Source organism: Melanerpes formicivorus, unplaced genomic scaffold, assembly GCF_026170545.1.
Source record: "Melanerpes formicivorus ecotype bairdi unplaced genomic scaffold, bMelFor1.0.p_v2 SCAF_17, whole genome shotgun sequence".
NCBI classification, from domain to species: Eukaryota; Metazoa; Chordata; class Aves; order Piciformes; family Picidae; genus Melanerpes; species Melanerpes formicivorus.
The window spans coordinates 4,755,761-4,775,431 of NW_027142369.1; the positions used below are offsets into that span (position 1 = coordinate 4,755,761).

Below are 19,671 nucleotides of genomic sequence, written 5' to 3' on the forward strand. Positions count from 1 at the left end.
AGTAGTGCACACAGACCAGGTGATCTTTCAATGCCCTTTCCACCTCTCCAGAAATCTGTTTAGAATATTATATTAATTATAAGAGATATACTTACAGCATGTGCTCCCTGTATTGTCCGTACAAGGTTGATTCCTTTCCATACATATATATCTCCATTCAGTGCACCAGAGTACGTCACTTCATCCCTTGCACAAGCTAGGCACAATATAGTTTGGAGATCACCAGTCTTGCCAAAAACACCACGTTTTGGTGTCAATGAATTGCCACACAAGCTCCAGAACTGCAACAGAAAGTGATTTAGAAAGATGGATATTTCACTAATATCTTATAATTTAATATTTACATCTGAAAAGGAAGCACCTTACCTCCAAAAGACATCATCATTCATACCCTTTCCCCTGCTTTAGTTCTCCATCTGGTTTACAACTTTTTATGTTATTAACCAATTTTATCTTTCCACAAAATCAGCACAGCAGCCTAGTTGGGAAGGAGTTTCAGGCTATCAGTATTAAAACAAACTGAAATTCTTTCAAATTATAATTTGTGAGTCAGTTTTACTTTCACATATTTTTGAAAAGTGTTTATAGAATTATCTGATCTTTCTGTGGTGTAGGACTTCCACTTGATCCATGCTGTATTTGTACTTTATGTTACTTTAGGCATTTAAAGATGCAATCTAAGCATGTAAGTTTCTGATAAGGTTGACATTTCTCTGTTTGAAAGAATCTGACTTGATTATAGACTTGCCACTTCTCATCAGAACCACTGATCATGCAAAACAGTCACAGAAATCTAAGGGAGACATTGTTGAGAGCTTTCTAATAAACCATTATGTGATTGTTGTAATCACATGGTGAAAATGAATTTTCTCCTAGGTGATCCACTTTTATTAATGACTTGTAAACTAAAGATATTCAAAGTCTCTTGTCACAGAGCAATACTTGCCACTAGTTTCTGCGATTTCTGCAGACAAGCACTGCTTGTCTGCACCACTCCCTTCAAACCCTCCTATCCAAATACATAAACATGCACTGTAAGGTCAACTAGCTGCTTCAGTGATCCAGTGCAAAATGTGAAAGAATGTATTTCATCACTGCTGACAGGTTACTCTTACATTCCCTCAGCACATTCCATATATGCATAAGTGTTTATGGAACTGTATTTCACAGCAAGTTACTCTCTTATCTGTAATCTACTCAAAACCTCTTCTTAGAGACTTCAATTCATACAGGATAATGCAAGCAGTTACAATGCACAGATTTGTGTGCTGTAATACCATAATTAAGAAATAACCATATACTAATTGGACAAACCCCTGTATCTTAACTAGTGTATCTTTAACCAAAGTATGCACAGGTCATAGATTATGGCATTGCTTGAGAAGCAACTGCACAATCATCACATAAATTAATCGCCTAGCTCCAATATGGAAGTAGATAACATATTTAAAACCCATAATTCCACAATATATATATTCCACTTGGAATTATCTATATAACCTGATTAAGTGTTATCACAATTTGCATAAAATTCATCGGAGGAAAAAAATACAATAGTATCACAAGCATGAAAGTAATCATTGGTGTCTGAAAGAACAAGAAGAAGGGATTGTTTAAGAAAAATACACATCAACAAAATGCTCTTGCATGATCCAAATGCCTAATCTCTAGGATTCAGATTTTTAGTTCATGGTTTCTCAAAGGAAGCACTTATTATTTTTAAAATGTTACTGTCATTTTAAAAGGCTTTGCAGAGTCTTAATAGCTGTTCAAATGAACTTTTGCTTATCTAAATAGCTATGTTTTGACATCATTAAGCCACCTTAAATATAATAAATCATTACTGGCAAACATTAGGTCCCTATTGGTAGAATAGTCCTTTTAGATCTTGAAGTAGAAAAAAAAGACCATTATTAATCAAGCACATGGAAAGCCATAAATGACATGCTAAGCACTATGCTAAATCAAAGATATGCAATCTAGCCAACACTGAACACTTTTTTCCAATAATCTATTAATACATATTAATCTAAAAGTTAATTATCTACAAATCAACACATTTTTCCCACCATAGGAACCTACACCTAAGAGCAATACAGAACTTTCAAGCTGCCATCTACTGCTGTTATGTGGTAACACAGAAGATAGTGCATAGGAGAAAGTAGTGACTGCAGGAAACATATCTGATGGTACTCAAGCATTGATAAAACTGCTGACAGAGTTAAATCTGAAAAAGAAGCTGTTTCTGCACAACAGTTGGCAGATGCTCACAGCACAGTGTTTCAGAGTGCTGCTGCTCTGCTTGAAAAAAAACATGAAATGTACAAATTATGAGTTGTGCAACAGGTGCAGAGTGCCCAAAACGACAGTGTCAGGAATAACAGGAGGAGGAAGAGGAAAAAGACTGAAAGAAAGAAAGATCAGGGGTTTTCCTTTCTCTTTCCACTATACAAATTGTATGTAAATTATAAAAAATGTTTTCTAAACTCATTTCACCTTTGCAGCATAACAGCAAACTTTAGATAATCTAAATATTATATTGCAATCAATTACATACACTGAACATGACAACTGTATTCCTTCTATGACAGCATAAACTCTTGAGTACAGATGTCTGCTTTCCACTATAAACAATCTTGTGAATGTCTATTGTGTCTAGTATAGCCAGGTGTGATCCACGATTGCAGTTTCTAAGTGGTAGTATTATTCTTACAGATGACATTTCATATTATAATCACATGTTGCCTTTAGATTCTATTTTTACATATTTTATAAGCTACTGCAGCTTAAATATTTTAAGACTTAACATATATTTCATTACCTTGATGTGTTTCACACCACAGCTGACAAGCTTGTTTGGCTGGTACAAATCCCAAGAAATATCAAATATCTGCACAGAGAAACAATCAAGTATGTCAGCAGAGACGGCCTTTCTAGCATGGGACAGATAACAAAAGTTAAAACCTTGTAACAAATTAACAGTCAGAAATGCTTTAAAGGGAACTACTGGAGAAATTTCACCCTCTCATTCAATTTAGCAATCGTAACACATAGCTCTTATTATTTCTGTTTGGGTTTTTCTCCTGCAAGAATTACAAGGCATAATGAAACAACTTTAAGGTTCATTTACAGATTAGAAAAATGTAAATGATTATTTGCATTTTGATTTCCCTTCTGGGAATTAGGGTCTAGGAAGCACATTAGTTTTGCACTTCCCCTACATGCTTACAGTTTCAACAAACCATACACAAATACATGGTGAGTAAGGTGTTCTATTTTTAAAATAAATGTGTATCTCTTAAGTGTATTCACATATCTTAATATTTATTCAAGCTTTATGTAAATTCAATTTCTAAAACATAAAATGTTTTTTGTTCAGACATAGCTCTAGTATCTATACACAGACATGGCTTAACAAACTAAAATTACACTGATGCTCAAATATTTTAGTTATACTTACTCTGTCTGTATGACCAGGAGCCACTGATAACAATTTTCCTTTTCTCCAGTCCCATACACAAACTGTGTTTTTTGAATCCAAACCAACTGAGACCAAACGCTAAAAATGTCCAAATTAAATAAGAAACATATTAAAGAAAGCCTAAGTCATCATTTTTAATGGCAACAAACTCGTAACACAATTGAGTTAGAAGCAAAAGCTACATTTCAATATAGAAGAAAACTAAAGATACAACGTCTTATGTCATAGATGCTTCCATAATAATAATGATCACAAAGAACCTTAAGATCTTCTCAGATAAAAACATACTTCTGATTTATAATGATTAATATATATATAATTGTATACAGCACACATGCTGAGCAGCAGTCAGGAGATCTGATTCTTAAAAAATGTTCCTTTCTAAACCCTTTCTCAAACTAGAATCCAACACGACTCCAAGCGCACTATTTCACCAAGCCTAAAACTCAGAAAGATTCTGAAGCCAGTTACTCTGTAAAACCAGAAAGGACAAAAAGATTCTTCCAAGAAAACATAGCAAAATACATTGGAGATTGTCTCATGCTTTGCAGCTCAACTTATTTTCAATTGTTAAACATTTCTGCACAGGGTAACACATAAAGAATAAACAATGTCTTCCTGAGCTAGCCAGTGCAGTTGAGGGTGGGCAGGAGTGTCTATATAGCACAGTCCCACATAAAGTATAAAACTCAATCAACTAATAAAACAGATTTTGAACTGCGTTATGTCTTTGAGCTCACTTCAGCCCACATATTTCTTCTCAGTGACTGGAGATGCTGAGCATCATGACACTGATCATACAGATACCAGTAACACAAATTACATTTTTTCTTGTGCTTCATCTGTATACCACAACTGCTTGTGCCATGATTTCAGTATATTGCTCTATCACTTTAGTAAGTCAAAATCCCATATAACACCAAATAGATCAAATAAGTATGCTTAATATCAAACATTAAACCCTCTAAAAGAAGGGTCAGGGACTCTGACAAATGTAGTTTCAAAAGGATAGGCAAGATGTAAACACATATATTTGCACATCTTCCTGAACTAGATTTGTGTTTTACTCTATTTCCAAACAGAGACAACTCTGGAGATGCAGATCTTGAAAACCCTGTATCCAGCTTTCCTTTGTGACCACAAAATTCTAACTAAAAGCAACAAAAAAAGGTGATCATATGGAAATGCTGAGAAAAGTAAACATCCCAAATTCTGACCATTTATGGCTTTAAACACAAGAATCAGCACTGGGTACCCCTAGAATAAATCACAGATCTACATAGAGATCTCTCCAACACACACAGAGGATACATATCTGCATTCTAAAGAAAAGAGAGAGAAAGACCTCAATCACAGTTAAATACATTTTGACCTTAAATTATTAAGGCTGTTCAAGAGAGGAGTCACACAGACAAGAGAGAAAAGATAACTGACAAGGAAAAACGGTGTTTGAGAAAGACACTGACTCTTGAAGTTGACTCCCCAAACCAATAAACCTAAATTATAAGATCTGTAGATGATTCAAACAAACTCAAAACCTCCCTATAACAACTACGAAATGTTTTAACAAATTACAATTAAACATTCCTCTATTTGTGTTCAATTGAGCTCCATTCAACATTGTCATAGTAAGGACTGCAACTGGTCTCTACCATGCATCCTCACTTGCAACAGCATGAGTAAGTTATAGATATTAACCTTTTTAGTAACCAACTGAGAATACAGCTAAATCTGAATTACTGTATTGCAGGGCTAAGCCATAGGGCTAGAAATGCTGCATAAGATCAGGACAACACAAATGGAGAAAGGAGTTTCTTGGCTAATACTCTCTAGCTGCCGCCTAATGTGTATTTCCCATTTCAAATGCATCAATCAAGAAAGCCTCCTCACTCACAGGAGCAAGTGTCATGTCAAAATCATCTCCCTTGTAAGTAGCAGCTCTGAGAGCCAATTTACCACCCAATGTTTTAAAATAAAACCTTTTTTCTAGACTCTTAGATCCAGGATACATGAGTCTGGACAAACAATCACAATGTGGAGAGCCACCGATGCATGCAAAACACATGACAGAGAAGGGGACATTGTCCAAAGACATTCAGAGTCCAAGAGAGTTAATACAATGGAACTGCCATCACTTTGTGTACAAGGCATACTCCTACATAGCGATGGTTCACTGTCTCCAACCATTTGGTGTAACCCTGAACTACAGCCCAGAGGCCACAAGAATCTCCATAACACCCCATCTTCATTCAGAACTCTGTTGAAGTTACATTTTTCTTGCCAAATGTATTTGTCCGTCATTATTAATGCCAACTATTTTCCCTCAACTTGAGAAATAATCAGATAAAATTTGAGTCAATGCACTTGCTTAAAAAAAGGAAAACTACATAAGATTTATGACAAATAAACAATTCAGGTGTTTGAAAAAAATTGTTACATACCTGACCATCTAAATCAAAAGCCAAGCAAGCTATACCATGTGTGTGAACATCTTTCAGAACAGATATGGTTTGCACAGTGTATGAGTCCCAAACGCAGATGTAAGGCTCTTTTCCAACTTGACCTGTTGCCACCAATACACGTTCAGGATGCAAAGCAAGGCTGCCAAAGAAAAAGATACAAAATATTTTTACATTTGCCTAGCTGGCTGCACTAATATTTTTCCTTTAAAAATTACTTTACTAATCTTCCCATTGATAGTAGCTATTAATGTCATTTTGTATCACAGATTCCCCAAAAGCTGCAAAATTATTTTCATGTAGTATATGTCACTACCTTTCTTGAATTTGAAGTCTCAAGCCTTCTCAAATTAAACTAACTGCATTAATCTCCTGTTCCAAAATAGAGAGTTTACTAAATGAGATCAGATTTCTATGCACTAAAAAATATGTTCTCCCTTCCTTTCTTCATAACACTTAAAAAGACAATGGTTGTGTAACAAAAGTTGGGGTTTGGCTATTTACATAATTATCATCAAGAGAGGAGGAGATCTATCTCCAAAAGTACTTTATTTCACATAGTATTTGATGTCCTTTTTAAGAGAGGGCTGAAGAGCCTTCTGAAGCTATCTCTGCTGAGCCAAAGCTTAGATAAGATGTTATGACTAGACATTAGATGACTAAACTGAAGATCAAGAATATCTTACATGTCTTAATTTTACTACTGAAGAATTGAGTATAGTTTATTTCAGATAATTATTAACTTCTCCATTTTCAAACATTGCACAGAACTTTCTTAATAGTTCACACTGCAAAGTCTTTCAAGGTCCACAGAGGATCACCACAACTGTTTTGTCATGTCTGGGACCAAGCTAGAAAGCATGCTAGTCAGTAAGATAATTTTTTGTTTTGCAAGAAAGCTGCAAGGCAGCACACAGAGGTCTGAAGATTCAATTTCACAATACACAAACATCAGTGAGAATACCTTCTAACAGAAACCCAAAAAAGCTACTTGCTGACATTCTACACAAACTAAGAACAGCAGCCCAAAATGATGTGAGAAATACCATACATAAGTCAGGAAGATAAAACTTCAAAAGTTGGCTATTTGGTTAAAAATATCTCCTCCTCTAACTAATCAGAGAGTAATGATCTTGGGAAACTGGTAGACAGAACTATTAACAACATATACTACATGTATTTATCTTCTCAGCATCATGTGGAAAGGAGGGAGATTGAACATTGCAATGGTAAAATGATCTTCCACTGAAAACAGATTTTGATAAATTAAGTTCAAAGAGTGGAGACAAGGGGCAGGTCTATAAACACAGAAGAAAAAGACAGGATAAAGCTAATCAAGAAATTATCAGAGAAAATTATCTACCTCAAAATATGTACATTTTCTATATACAAAAAAGAGCAAGAGAAAAATATGTCAGAAGTTGCTTACTATTTCACTGAGTCATACTACGCTATGCAATACACCCTTCCTGCCCCCCCCCCCCCCCCCCAACTATTTCAATGCAGCATTTCAGTTGTTTGACATTGCTTGGCAAATTCCACATGCACAACTGAGGGAACATTTGACTTCAAAGCTTGTACAAAAGGTAAAAAGCCTCTGGACCTTTCAACTTTTCAATGGGAATTCCTTTTGCTACTACACCTTACTGTCAGCACCAGCATCAAGCAATCATCGTTTCCCCATTTCACTTCTCTAATTCCAGAGTTGTTTCTCTGGTTTTTCTTTCTTTATTTGACAGAGCAATTTCATAATTAAAAAAATATGCAGAAAGGAATTGGCATTCAAAACCTATCACATTTCACTTTGGTATTGCCACCTAATCCTGACCAACACCTGCACATCTCCCAGAGCACACAGAGACAGATGGTATATGCATGGAGAAAAAGGAAAAGCATCTGGAAGGGGAGAAAATGATGCATTTGAAATGATCTCATTTTTACAATGATACCACAGAGAGGGAGAAATGAGACCCTATAGACAATAATGAAATTGAAGAAGAGAAAGGAAGTGAAAAGAATATGTGGGGGATGGGGGGATTTTAAAAAAAAAAAAAAAAAAAAAAAAAAAAAAGGACAGACAGAAAATGAAACTAAGAGAAAAAAAGTTAAAATCCAGCTGTCTTGTAACTTCTGACCTCTTCAGTCCTGTACTTAGCTCTGCTATTAGTGCATTCTGCAATTTCAGGCAAGTGAAAATGACCCCCCAAACTGCAACTTTGAAAAATGCCCAACTATTACCCTGGACACAGAAACATGCCTGAGCACCCCTACAAAATGCCTTCCAGCAAGCAAGAACGAGCTTAGAATATTTTTAAGTAAAGACCAAAGTGACAAATCTAACACACTAGAGATGGAAGGGACAATAATAAAGTCACTACCAAGGTACAGGAAAATATTTCCCTAGCCCACGTATCCCAACTAATTCCACTCAAAGCATACCAGGTGGAAACAGAGAATGTTTCCTCTTTCTGACAAATAAATACCAAATAGTAAGTAGTAGCAACATCATCATATCGTTTCTACATCATAATATAGAATAGAATAAACCAGGTTGGAAGAGACCTTCAAGATCATCGCGTCCAACCTATCATCCAACACCACCCAATCAACTAACCCATGTAACCAAGCACCCTGTCAAGTCTCCTCCTGAACACCTCCAGTGACGGCGACTCCACCACCTCCCCAGGCAGCCCATTCCAATGGGCAATCACTCTCTCTGTGTAAAACTTCCTCCTGACCTCCAGCCTGAACTTCCCCTGGCGCAGCCTGAGACTGTGTCCTCTTGTTCTGGTGCTGGCTGCCTGGGAGAAGAGACCAACCTCTGCCTGTTTACAACCTCCCTTCAGGTAGTTGTAGAGAGCAATAAGGTCACCCCTGAGTCTCCTCCTCTCCAGGCTAAGCAGCCCCAGCTCCCTCAGTCTCTCCTCATAGGGCTTGTGTTCCAAGCCCCTCACTAACTTCGTTGCCCTTCTCTGGACTCAAGTTCCAGCAAGTCAACATCCTTCCTAAACTGAGGGGCCCAGAACTGGACACAGTACTCGAGGTGTGGCCTAACAAACTGAGAACAAATTCTGCCTTGATATGGGATAATGCAGCAGAAATTAAGATCCAAAGCCTGTATTTTAATCACTTTAATCTCTATAGTAAATTGCTAACAACCTTTCTATACAGTCATTGAAAGCAGAAGAAAATAAACATATGATAAATATTTTAAAACAAAAAGCTTTTCATTTTTTTAATGCCAATATGCAGTAATTTCAGGGAAACAACAGCAGAGCTACTGGCAGTGACTGAAAACACTTACCTGAAAACACCTCCCCTCACCTTTTCTTCCAGATCAAAGAGAGAAGGATAGGTTAAAGTAAAACTATTTTATGTGACAGGCATGAGATTTAACACATCCAAGTGCCGGGTTCTGCACATTGGCCACAACAACCCCATGCAGTGCTACAGGCTGGAGTCAGAGTGGCTGGAGAGCAGCCAGGCAGAGAGGGACCTGGGGGTGCTGGTTGATGGTAGGATGAACATGAGCCTGCAGTGTGCCCAGGCAGCCAAGAGGGCCAATGGCATCCTGGCCTGCATCAAGAACAGTGTGGCCAGCAGGAGCAGGGAGGTCATTCTGCCCCTGTACACTGCACTGGTTAGGCCACACCTCGAGTACTGTGTCCAGTTCTGGGCCCCTCAGTTTAGGAAGGATGTTGACTTGCTGGAACGAGTCCAGAGAAGGGCAACGAAGTTAGTGAGGGGCTTGGAGCACAAGCCCTATGAGGAGAGACTGAGGGAGCTGGGGCTGCTTAGCCTGGAGAGGAGGAGACTCAGGGGTGACCTTATTGCTCTCTACAACTACCTGAAGGGGGGTTGTAAACAGGCAGAGGTTGGTCTCTTCTCCCAGGCAGCCAGCACCAGAACAAGAGGACACAGTCTCAGGCTGCACCAGGGGAAGTTCAGGCTGGAGGTCAGGAGGAAGTTTTACACGGAGAGAGTGATTGCCCATTGGAATGGGCTGCCTGGGGAGGTGGTGGAGTCGCCATCACTGGAGGTGTTCAGGAGGAGACTTGACAGGGTGCTTGGTTACATGGGTTAGTTGATTGGGTAGTGTTGGGTGATAGGTTGGACGTGATGATCTTGAAGGTCTCTTCCAACCTGGTTTATTCTATTCTATTCTATTCTAAAAGGAAAACACAGAAAGAGTCAGGGGACTGCTATTTCTAAAACCAACTCTAAGGAAAGGAACTGCCACATTTATTTACATGATTTTCACATGAAATGTGAATGACAAGAAGCTTTTCCTCAATACTCAAGTCTTGACTGTTATTACACCCATGAGGCACCACACAGAATTTCAGGTCTGAAAACCTGAGTTGCTGATGAAACTCAAAGATTAGACTCCAGCTGTATGCAATATAGAGACCCTTTTCAGTTCATTCACTGGACTTACAGGCATCTAACCTGTAGAGTAAAAGCACTGATATAACTCACATATTCAAGAACTTCCATTAACCCAACAGTCCTGAGCAAAGAATTTTGTGCAGTGTAGAAAGAAAACCAACCAAACAAAACAAAACCACTGGAATAGATGCCCAGAAAATACAACCATAAATGTTTGCTCTATGTTGACTCATAGCATGATGCAGTTAACAGGATCAAACACTGAGTGCAAGCTGCCTCTGGATAACCTGGGTAATATGTCTGAGGCATCTTGACAGAGACATTAATAATACATAACTATTGGGACAGTATTTGAAATAGTTGCTTACTATCCATCCAGTCACTCTCTGAGGACAAGACAGAAAAGCGTGAGTGTGGCTCAGCTCTTAAGATAGCTTCCAAATGTGTTGAGGTGGGCTCCATGGACTTAAGTACACTCGCCCCCTCACACAGGAAGAAGAAGATTGTTTAGTGGAATCAAAAGCTCTGCACTCAGGAGAGAGCTCATGTTACTTCTATGGCCCTGGTAATGAAAACTGGAATGACCTGCCCAGGTTCAAATGCTGAAAGTGTACTTGCACCTAGCCCACACAGCTAGACTGTAAACTTGCACTTGATTTCCCTTAAGTCATCCTTTAAGAATGACTAAGTTGATGAATGAAATATCACCGCTTGTTCAAAAAAGGAAACAAAAAAATCCAAACGAGAAGTTTTTCAGTCCTTTTTTCTTGCCTCTGGCCTTTCTGACCAGGCTTTTCAAGAATAGATGTTATATCTAATGCAGTGTCTCTGCAGAGACAAAGGAAAATGTCCAAAAGGCAAACGTGACTATCAAACACAGTAAGAATTAGGCTAACAAGCTGCTAAGTAAAATTAATTTTGAAATTGGCTATAAAATTTGATACTTCTGAGAAGAGTTCAGAAGCAGAAAATCCAAAAATTCTGCTTGTCATTGCTGCCAACAAAACCAAACAACTGGACCTGTAGAGAGAACTGAGATTTCCACCAGTATTTCTGACTGACAGGTCTTTTCCTAGAGAGATGTTCAAAGCAGGCTGAAACACAGTATTACCAGTATTACTATCTGAACAGTATAATGCAAAGGAGGATGCTTCTCAATTTACTACATTCAAGCTCCTCTTTTATACTTCATATAGAAAAGGTTCATTCTCCCTCTCAAAGCAGCATGTAAGCATTCCCACCATTTTGACTAGATCCACACACCATAGATTAACGATATTAAATATTCATGGCAGCCTATGGGAAAAAAAGCATTAAAAGTGTCCATACCATGTCTGTTTGGGATGAGATCAGAGATGCAGACATGACCTTCCAATTTGTGTGAGGTCTGTAGTGGCAGGGGATCTTGAAGAATAGCCTATAATAAACTATGTTATCATACAAGAAATTATGAATTTTTTTTAAATCTTTATGTGGCATTGATTAATACAGACAAGCTGCACACAAGGATACAGTATTAAAGATGATGTTTCCTTAGCAACACTATTGGATGAAAATCCAAGAATATATTCATGTGACTATTCCTGAGCTTCATAAATCTAGGGCACCAGTAAAAATGCACAAAATAATACTGCAGTAAAATAAGAGCATCTCAGATATCCATTAACTAACAGTTAATTTCAAGTGTGAATTTGTTTCTATGATAAAATACACAAAACATTTTCATTGTATGTTGACATACATTTTGCTCATAGCTGTAGATATTTTCTTATTTGTTGCCACTCATCCATATTTCTCCAGAAAGAATGACAGGAGAAGCTAAAAACCATTTCTGGCATACTACTGAAGTGTTAAAAGCAGAAAGAACTGTAATCAGCAAACATCTCTCCACAAAGTTTAAATAGATCAAGTCAGAGCACACTTACTTCCCATAGACAAAATAAAGCAGTACTCATCATGAAGAACCACTGCTGGGTCCTCCATATAGTTGTTGTCATAGCATCAGTAATGCCAAATATATCTTAAACTGTACAAGCATCCAATTTCAAAGTAAGAGAGTCTGAACTGGAAACAGGGAGGGTGGACTAAAACTGTATGCTGATTATTCCCAGCTGCAGCTTATCTCATTACCATTCTATATTCTCCCATCTCAGATTCAAATACTTTTAGATTAATAAGAAATGTTTATAAGCAACCTAGAGAATCCTAACAACTGCCTTGGGCTCCTATTGGTTCCAAAATTCAGCAGACAGGAGGGGAGGATAATTAAAAAATGAAAGACCAGATGAACTTCAAACAGAAGGAAACAGAGAGTGAGCACAGTAACACTGGTGCACAGTCATGTCCTGCACTGATCAGAAAGGGATTGGCTTAAGCTTCCTAGTAAAAGAGTTACCATCTCTAGAAAACAGGTTAAAAATAAATATATTCCCCTTCTCTTCAAAAATGAATGATTTTGCAGTGCCAATAGGAGAACTCATTTTTTTAGTAGAGAGTGCTGGATTTTTTCCAAATTCTACATGATACTGACACTTTCATCACAAGACTTTAAGTATCCAAGAGATGTTGCTTTTCTAACATGTCCCTTGAAAAAGAAAGCAGCAAAATTACTTGCATTGACCTAGCCAAAAATTTCTTCTCACAGTCAGAAATATCATACACTCCAAAATTATTTAGAGAAAGATTTGCAATAACAATATTGTATTCTTTTTACTAGCGATTCATATAAAAGAATCAATTCTGATTATAATAACTGATGGTACAATAGCATGACATACTAAAGCCTGAAGGTAAACAAGGAATGGAATTCCACATACTAAAACATTCAACTTCATTCTTTTCTCATGAGACAATGCAAGGACTTAAAACCCATTCTTTAAGCCTAAATTCTGTCAAACACAGCCTCCCCAGCACCATCAAAAAGAAAAAAAGGAGGGAAAAACAGTGGGAAAAAATATTACACAAGAGCAGGCTCTGCAGAAAGAAAAGGTACTAGAGTCATCTGTCAACCAGCAAGTTATGAGGGAGGCAGTTCAGGTTTTCAGCTCCCTTGGGTCACTACATTTGATGACCCAAAAGAGATCCCTTAAATCACAAGCACTAAGAAATGACTGGGTTAGGGTCTGTTAGCTAAAAAGTTAGAAAACGTTTCTTCATGCCTGAGCACAAGTGGTGAAAAAGTATAGACACCTACAAAATTATCACAGATTAAAAAACTGACACAGCCTAAAATTAAAGTGGAACTACTGATACTCCATTCTAAGCAGTTTACAAGCTAAGAAACTACTTCATCAACTTCAGTATTATTGTGCTGTAGCCACTTAATAATGCGGACACTGAGTCAAGTATGGCTATAAAATCAGACATTACTGTTTGCTACTTTCTCTGTAGGAGATTTTAATCTAGTAGTTTTTAACTACTAATTCTCCTGTTAACTTTGAAATTTATACTACATCTTCTACATTCAGTATTACATAGAAAAACAATAATCACAGATTGTACAATTTTCTTTCATATTTCTGAAGAAGCATATTAAACAGAAATTCAGGCTTCTTATCTATGGTATATATTATGAAAAACGTACCTGAATATGTGAGAAGTTATCTGAATATTCAAGAGTGGAGTCACAGAGTAATTAGTGACAACTTTCGAAAGGGTTTTCTTTTATACAAAAAGGTCACCTTGGTAAAATTAGCAGTTGATTTAAAATAAGGAACAGTGGGAAGCAGGCAGTGGCAGAGCTGCTAGTAAAATAAGGCAAGATAAGCACAACATTCTGTGCTTCAATGAACTGGATTTCATTACCAATCAAAGAAGGTGTAGAGCAGGAGAGCACTAAGATGATCTCTAATTTCCCAAGCCTGAACACTACAGATACACTAGATTTCTTCTTGAGAACACCAGGCCTACAGATGTTCTCCACGTGTTAGTCAAAGGTGTTTTCTTACAGAAAAGGAAAGCCAAATACATCTGTAAACACTTATCTCAAATTTACAATCCCAACATCTAGCTTCATGGCCAGAAAGGCCAAAATGAGCCTTGAAGCTGGGACAACATCTAAACATCACTTACAAAAACATGATCATTGTTTAGAAAAACTACAAAAATGTGATGAGACCACAGAACAGCATAATGTGCACAAGCATACTCTGTAACTTGCAAAAGATAAAAATCACAGTTACTTATAAATTAACTTCTTATTGTGTGATGTTCCACAGGCTATTTATTTTTATGGTATTAATTTCTATGATGAAACAGCAATTGATAAAGTAGTAAGTAAAGGAACCTATAACTAAAAATGTAAATATCATCTAAAGTGCAACTTCCATTTAAAAAAACACCAAACGAAACATTTACCAGCACTCCCTGTTATTTCCCTAAGCTATGTGGAGGACTTCAGTTTGAAATGTCACACTCACCACAATGAATCTTCAGGCAATTTCCAATTGCTGTCAGATGCCTTGTCTTGATCTAAGATAAAGCATCATTCACCTTGCTTGCTCTTGTAGAGGCATTATAAACAGGGCACAAGGATTAACACAGTTCTAAAAGTCAGAAGAAGGTTTATGCGGTTGTCAGCTAACCAAAACATAGAATTAATCCACTCATTCTGAGTGCATGCTGTCATGATAAAAAGGAGACAACTACTCAGCTCAAATGGCTACAATGCATAAACATTATTAAGTGACCTCTACCTTTATATATGTTTTGGGTTGTGTGTGTGTATGATGCTTGCCTGCACCTATATTATAGTCTGGTATTTTCAGGAGTCGTATTATAAAAATAAGTTACCCTATAATTCAGAAAATTCAGAAGAGTAACTGTTACTTGCAACATTACATCCAACTAGATTTAGCCACAAGAAAAGTACCACATAAAGATGCAAAGCAGTAAAACAATTATTTTCCATCTAGTCTTTTAGAACATTATTATAAACCCATGCCGTAACTACAAATTCCATTCTCCAATTCTTGTAAAGAAAAAAGCACGATAGTGAAGTAAGAGTGAGAAGTCTGAGCTGGAGGTGAAAACAATGACTTACTGTAACTATGATTTTCAACTTGGACACATTTGCTTTATTATTAGGGCTGGTGTTTTGCCTCAAGTTTTGTTTCTCTTCAGTTGAGTTCTTCAAGTGAACTGGGCATTTTATCTTATATACATATCATTTTATTTAAAATATCCATTCAATATACATTGTATGAAGCCGAAGTTTAAACAGTAACACATCCTATTGTCAAAACAAGGTAAGAAGCATGTCCATCACAGATCCAGTTAAACCATTAGCAGAAGTACCACTTGTGGTACCTATAAAACTGACCACTTCGCTCAAAAAATGACATTATCCTCTCCAAAGTTTTGGCACTAACTCTTTGGACACAGATCTCTTGACTCTTGCATTCAAACGTGAGAAACGTTCACTCCATCGAGCAATCCTCATGAAAAGGAATGTTCAGATATGAACAGGACACCTGAGTCTGCTCAGGTGTCCTCCTGTGAAACCACAAATCCTACCCACTATCTACTGATTAGGCACAGGTTGTTCTAAAAGGATGCACAGGTGAGGATTTTCTGGAGATGGGGTCCTGTTTCTGACACTGGGTGTTCATCCCAGCAGTTTGTTAGGTGAATCAATTGCAGACAAATCTCTTAGAACTAATCCGAAGCATACGTTTAAGATTCTTTTATTTCCACGTATCTATTGGTTTGGATAGTCTAAGGTAAACAAATCCCTGTGAACAAAAGCACTTCAATTAGTGGCTCAAGAGGAGTTTTCCTGAATCCAATACTTTTCAGCACAGGAACATCATTCTGATGAAGAACACTAATCCACTGACAAACAATACCAAGATACCTCAAAAAAAGTGAGCTCCCAAGTAAATTTGTCAATGATGACCCCATGAATATTTAAGTAATAAGAAGTCAGACATCACTGTTAGGAGGGGAGTTACAGGTAAGGGAATTCATAGTGCACCAGATGGAATTTGTACCAGCATTTCAGTGCACAGAAAATCCTGACTAGATGTACTTTGAAGAGAACATTCAATAGAACCTAGGTTAAACATTTAACTCGATTATTAAGATAGCATGAGGAACTTTCAAATTCTGCCACATAAGTTCAAGGAATACCACAACTTTCTTTTACTGAAACATGCTAAGCTGATATCACTATCACAACATTGTAAACACAACCAATAAGTTAACTTTATAATACTAAAAAAAGAAAAGAAAAAAAAAAATCAGTCAGGAACATCATCTATTTTCCTATTTGTATCAAGAGGATGGGTTGAAAATTCCCCCCAACATGAAATTTGCCAGACCAGCTCTGTTGGAAGCAAATAAAAGCTGTATTTACAAGCAAAACTACAACCTGCAATGAAATGCAATGAATATGTACAAAATATATAGTATTTACAAACATTTACAGGTATTTACAATTGATAAGCAGAACAGGATCCCCCCCCAGCCAAAGACCAGGGGAGCTGCAAGAGCTTCTCCCTTCCCTGCCTCCTTCCCTAACGCCCTATACACAAAAAGGGACAAGAGAAAAGAGCAGAGAAGTTGTTGTTAATACCAGTCATAACAAAAGCAGAGCAGCCAAGCTCAGTAAAGCCAGGAGAAACAACAACCAGAGCCAAAGAAGTGAAAAGAGAAAAAGATTGTTTTCGTAAACTAGCTCTAAGTCCCTTATCTCTCCAATGTGATTGTTTAGATTTATCAGTATTTTCCTTTTTTACACCCAATAGGGATTTATTTACATTCTACCACTTTCTGTTCAAGATCTGTGAAAAATTTTAAAGGCATAGCCTAAAACTACCACAATCCACCCCTTCTAAACAATTCCACTGGCTGCTAATACTATCCATCTAATCTAAAACAATATCTACAATAACGAATAAATAAAGTTCATTTCTTCACATTATTTCCCATTCCAGCTATCTTAGATGCAAACTATTCAAAAGTTAAAACAACAGGAAATAAGAAAACAGTTTGTCTCTTCACAGATGAGACAAACAAAAGGACAGGGACTCCCAGTTGACTCAGTGCTCTCAGGGTTTGCGCACCGTAGATTCCTCATGGATTCTTCCTTTGGGTGCAATGTTGTATCTGTACTATACACTCTGAATTTAAACTCTCTCAGCTAACGTTAAATTTCTTTGTGGAATACACTGAATTTCACCATTCTTTTGCATCACCCAGTAAGTGTGGCTATGATTTAGAAAAGCAAAAAGATTAAGGCAGACCTCAAAATTTCTGCAGAAAAACCTTTAAAATTTTTAATGATCAAACATTTTTAAGCCCTGGATTATATTTCCTGTTCTTCTCTGACATTGTCCTAGAGTCTCATGTTGTTGCATTAGTTCTGAGAAAAAGAGCCAACTATCAAGAAAAACATTTTCTACACCACCAAGATGTTTTCTCATTTAAGTATTGACCTGAACCAACCATGCCTGTGAGTGCTGACAGAATCAGATCAGAAGGTGATGTGACTGCTGGCTATGAAAAGCATAATGCATGAAGGCAACCTCGTAAGCCTGTAGTTCCTTGCTGTGTCAGTCTACTTTAATCAACTTCTAGTATGCTTTAGATGTTTGGTTATTTTTGGAATTTCTATTCATGTGGTTTTAATTAGGGAAAATAAAGTTTTCAATGGTATGCAGGCATATTAAACAACAGGGACACTCTAGTCCCACTACAAAAATGAATTTTATTCGGTATTCCTAAAATAGTTCTGTTTTATCAAACTAAATCCATGCAGGTTGGACTCAATGATCTTTGAGGTCTCTTCCAACCTTAGTGATACTGTGATATTTTAAAAAGATGGTACATAAATTTTTCTGTAAAAAAACCCCAAAGACTTGTAATGAATATTCGACAATAAATCCCTTGAAGTACACCTTCCAGTCTGGTAGAATATGTGTTTCAGAACAGCACAAGAACTACCCAGAAAACTTACTTTTCCTCAAGGAAAAAAAAGGGATTTGTCCTTGTGAGCCACGGCATAAATGAAGCAGTCAGCAGAATAATTATCTCACTTCTTGTCCTAGCAATTACTTCTGCTGTAAGAAATGCCATTTTGACTGATAGTGAAAAGATACTTGCACTTAAGGCTCATAGGAGGAGTGATTACTTTAATTATGACATGACTTAATAAGACCTAAATTATGAGTTCTTTAGTGGAGGGAAATAAACTGATTATGCCCTTAAAGATCATCTAGAGATAACTAAATGAGAGTAGATGGATTTATCATTACTATGAACAAAACAAACATGGCACCACATCATTCTAAGAATAAGTTAAGGAGAAGACTTCATTTTTAAGTTGCTAATCTGAACGTTCAGGGAAAAAACTCAATCAGTCCCTCAAAATACTGTATCCAGAACAGGAAAATGCCTTATCCAGAAAGATTAATTCATTAGGCTAATGTAATTCTGTTCAAGTGAGTTGCTGTGTATATAGCTCTTGGAATGGTACACATTACATGATTTCAGCATTACATTGCTCTCATTCTTGGAAACAAGAACGTGATACTCCCATCAAAAGTGCACAGAGAACAAACCACAGTTGTCACATTTGAACACCAACACACCTGCAAATACTCCAAAACTTGCTGCTCTTTGCAGAAAGTAAGACTATTACAGATGTTAGGTTTCACAGTAAACATTCCACAGCATACCAAAAAAACACAATCTATTCTTGATGTCTAATTTTCTTCAAGACAAAATAATGTCAAAAATAATTTCCTTACACTTACATGAAATTACTTGACTTTGCATGTGGGAAGAAGATAAAAAATGGATGTTTGTCATCAAAATCTTGAAGCTCTGGAACTGAATTCCCAATTCTGAAAGCCCCCAGTGTTCAGACTGGGGCTCCAATTTTGATTTTTGGTTAGAAAGTCACTTGACCTGTCAGTGGACATCCTGGCTCCATCATTTTTATGCTTTCTTTTCAGGTATTTATATACATTGACACAATCCCCTTTGAGCCTCCTCTTTTATAGGCTAAATGGCTCCATCTATCAGCTGTTTGGCAGGAGAGATGGTCCAGTTCCTTAATCACCTTTGTGGCCCATCACTGAACTTCCTCTAATAGCACCATAACAGTCTTGTACTGGGAAGCCCAGAACTGGAACAGAGTACTCAAGGTGGGGCCTCACCAGCACTGAGTAGAGGGGAAGGATTCCTACCAAAAACTTCCTCTGGGACTTAAGAACAAAGACTGGTTTCCCAGGACTATCCTAAATAACCCATAATGTATGGCCCTTGCAGGTTTCCTAAGTATCATAAAGGCAACATTTTGAGGTGTTTCTATGTATGACCCATTTCACATTTCAGACA

At 37.2% G+C, this 19,671-nt stretch overlaps 1 protein-coding gene across 3 annotated transcripts in view; it reads right to left on the reverse strand.

The window, feature by feature from the left end:
• The window catches only part of EML5 (EMAP like 5), a 103,165-nt gene that overhangs the window by 76,182 nt on the left and 7,312 nt on the right, over positions 1-19,671 (reverse strand). For all 3 annotated transcript variants that reach the window (XM_068148733.1, XM_068148732.1, XM_068148734.1), the window contains exons 2-5: positions 5,923-6,082; positions 3,461-3,559; positions 2,822-2,890; positions 96-281 (exon numbers count right to left, since the gene is read on the reverse strand). In XM_068148733.1, the coding sequence (XP_068004834.1) occupies positions 96-281; positions 2,822-2,890; positions 3,461-3,559; positions 5,923-6,082 (514 nt within the window). The remainder of the gene's footprint in view (positions 1-95; positions 282-2,821; positions 2,891-3,460; positions 3,560-5,922; positions 6,083-19,671) is intronic.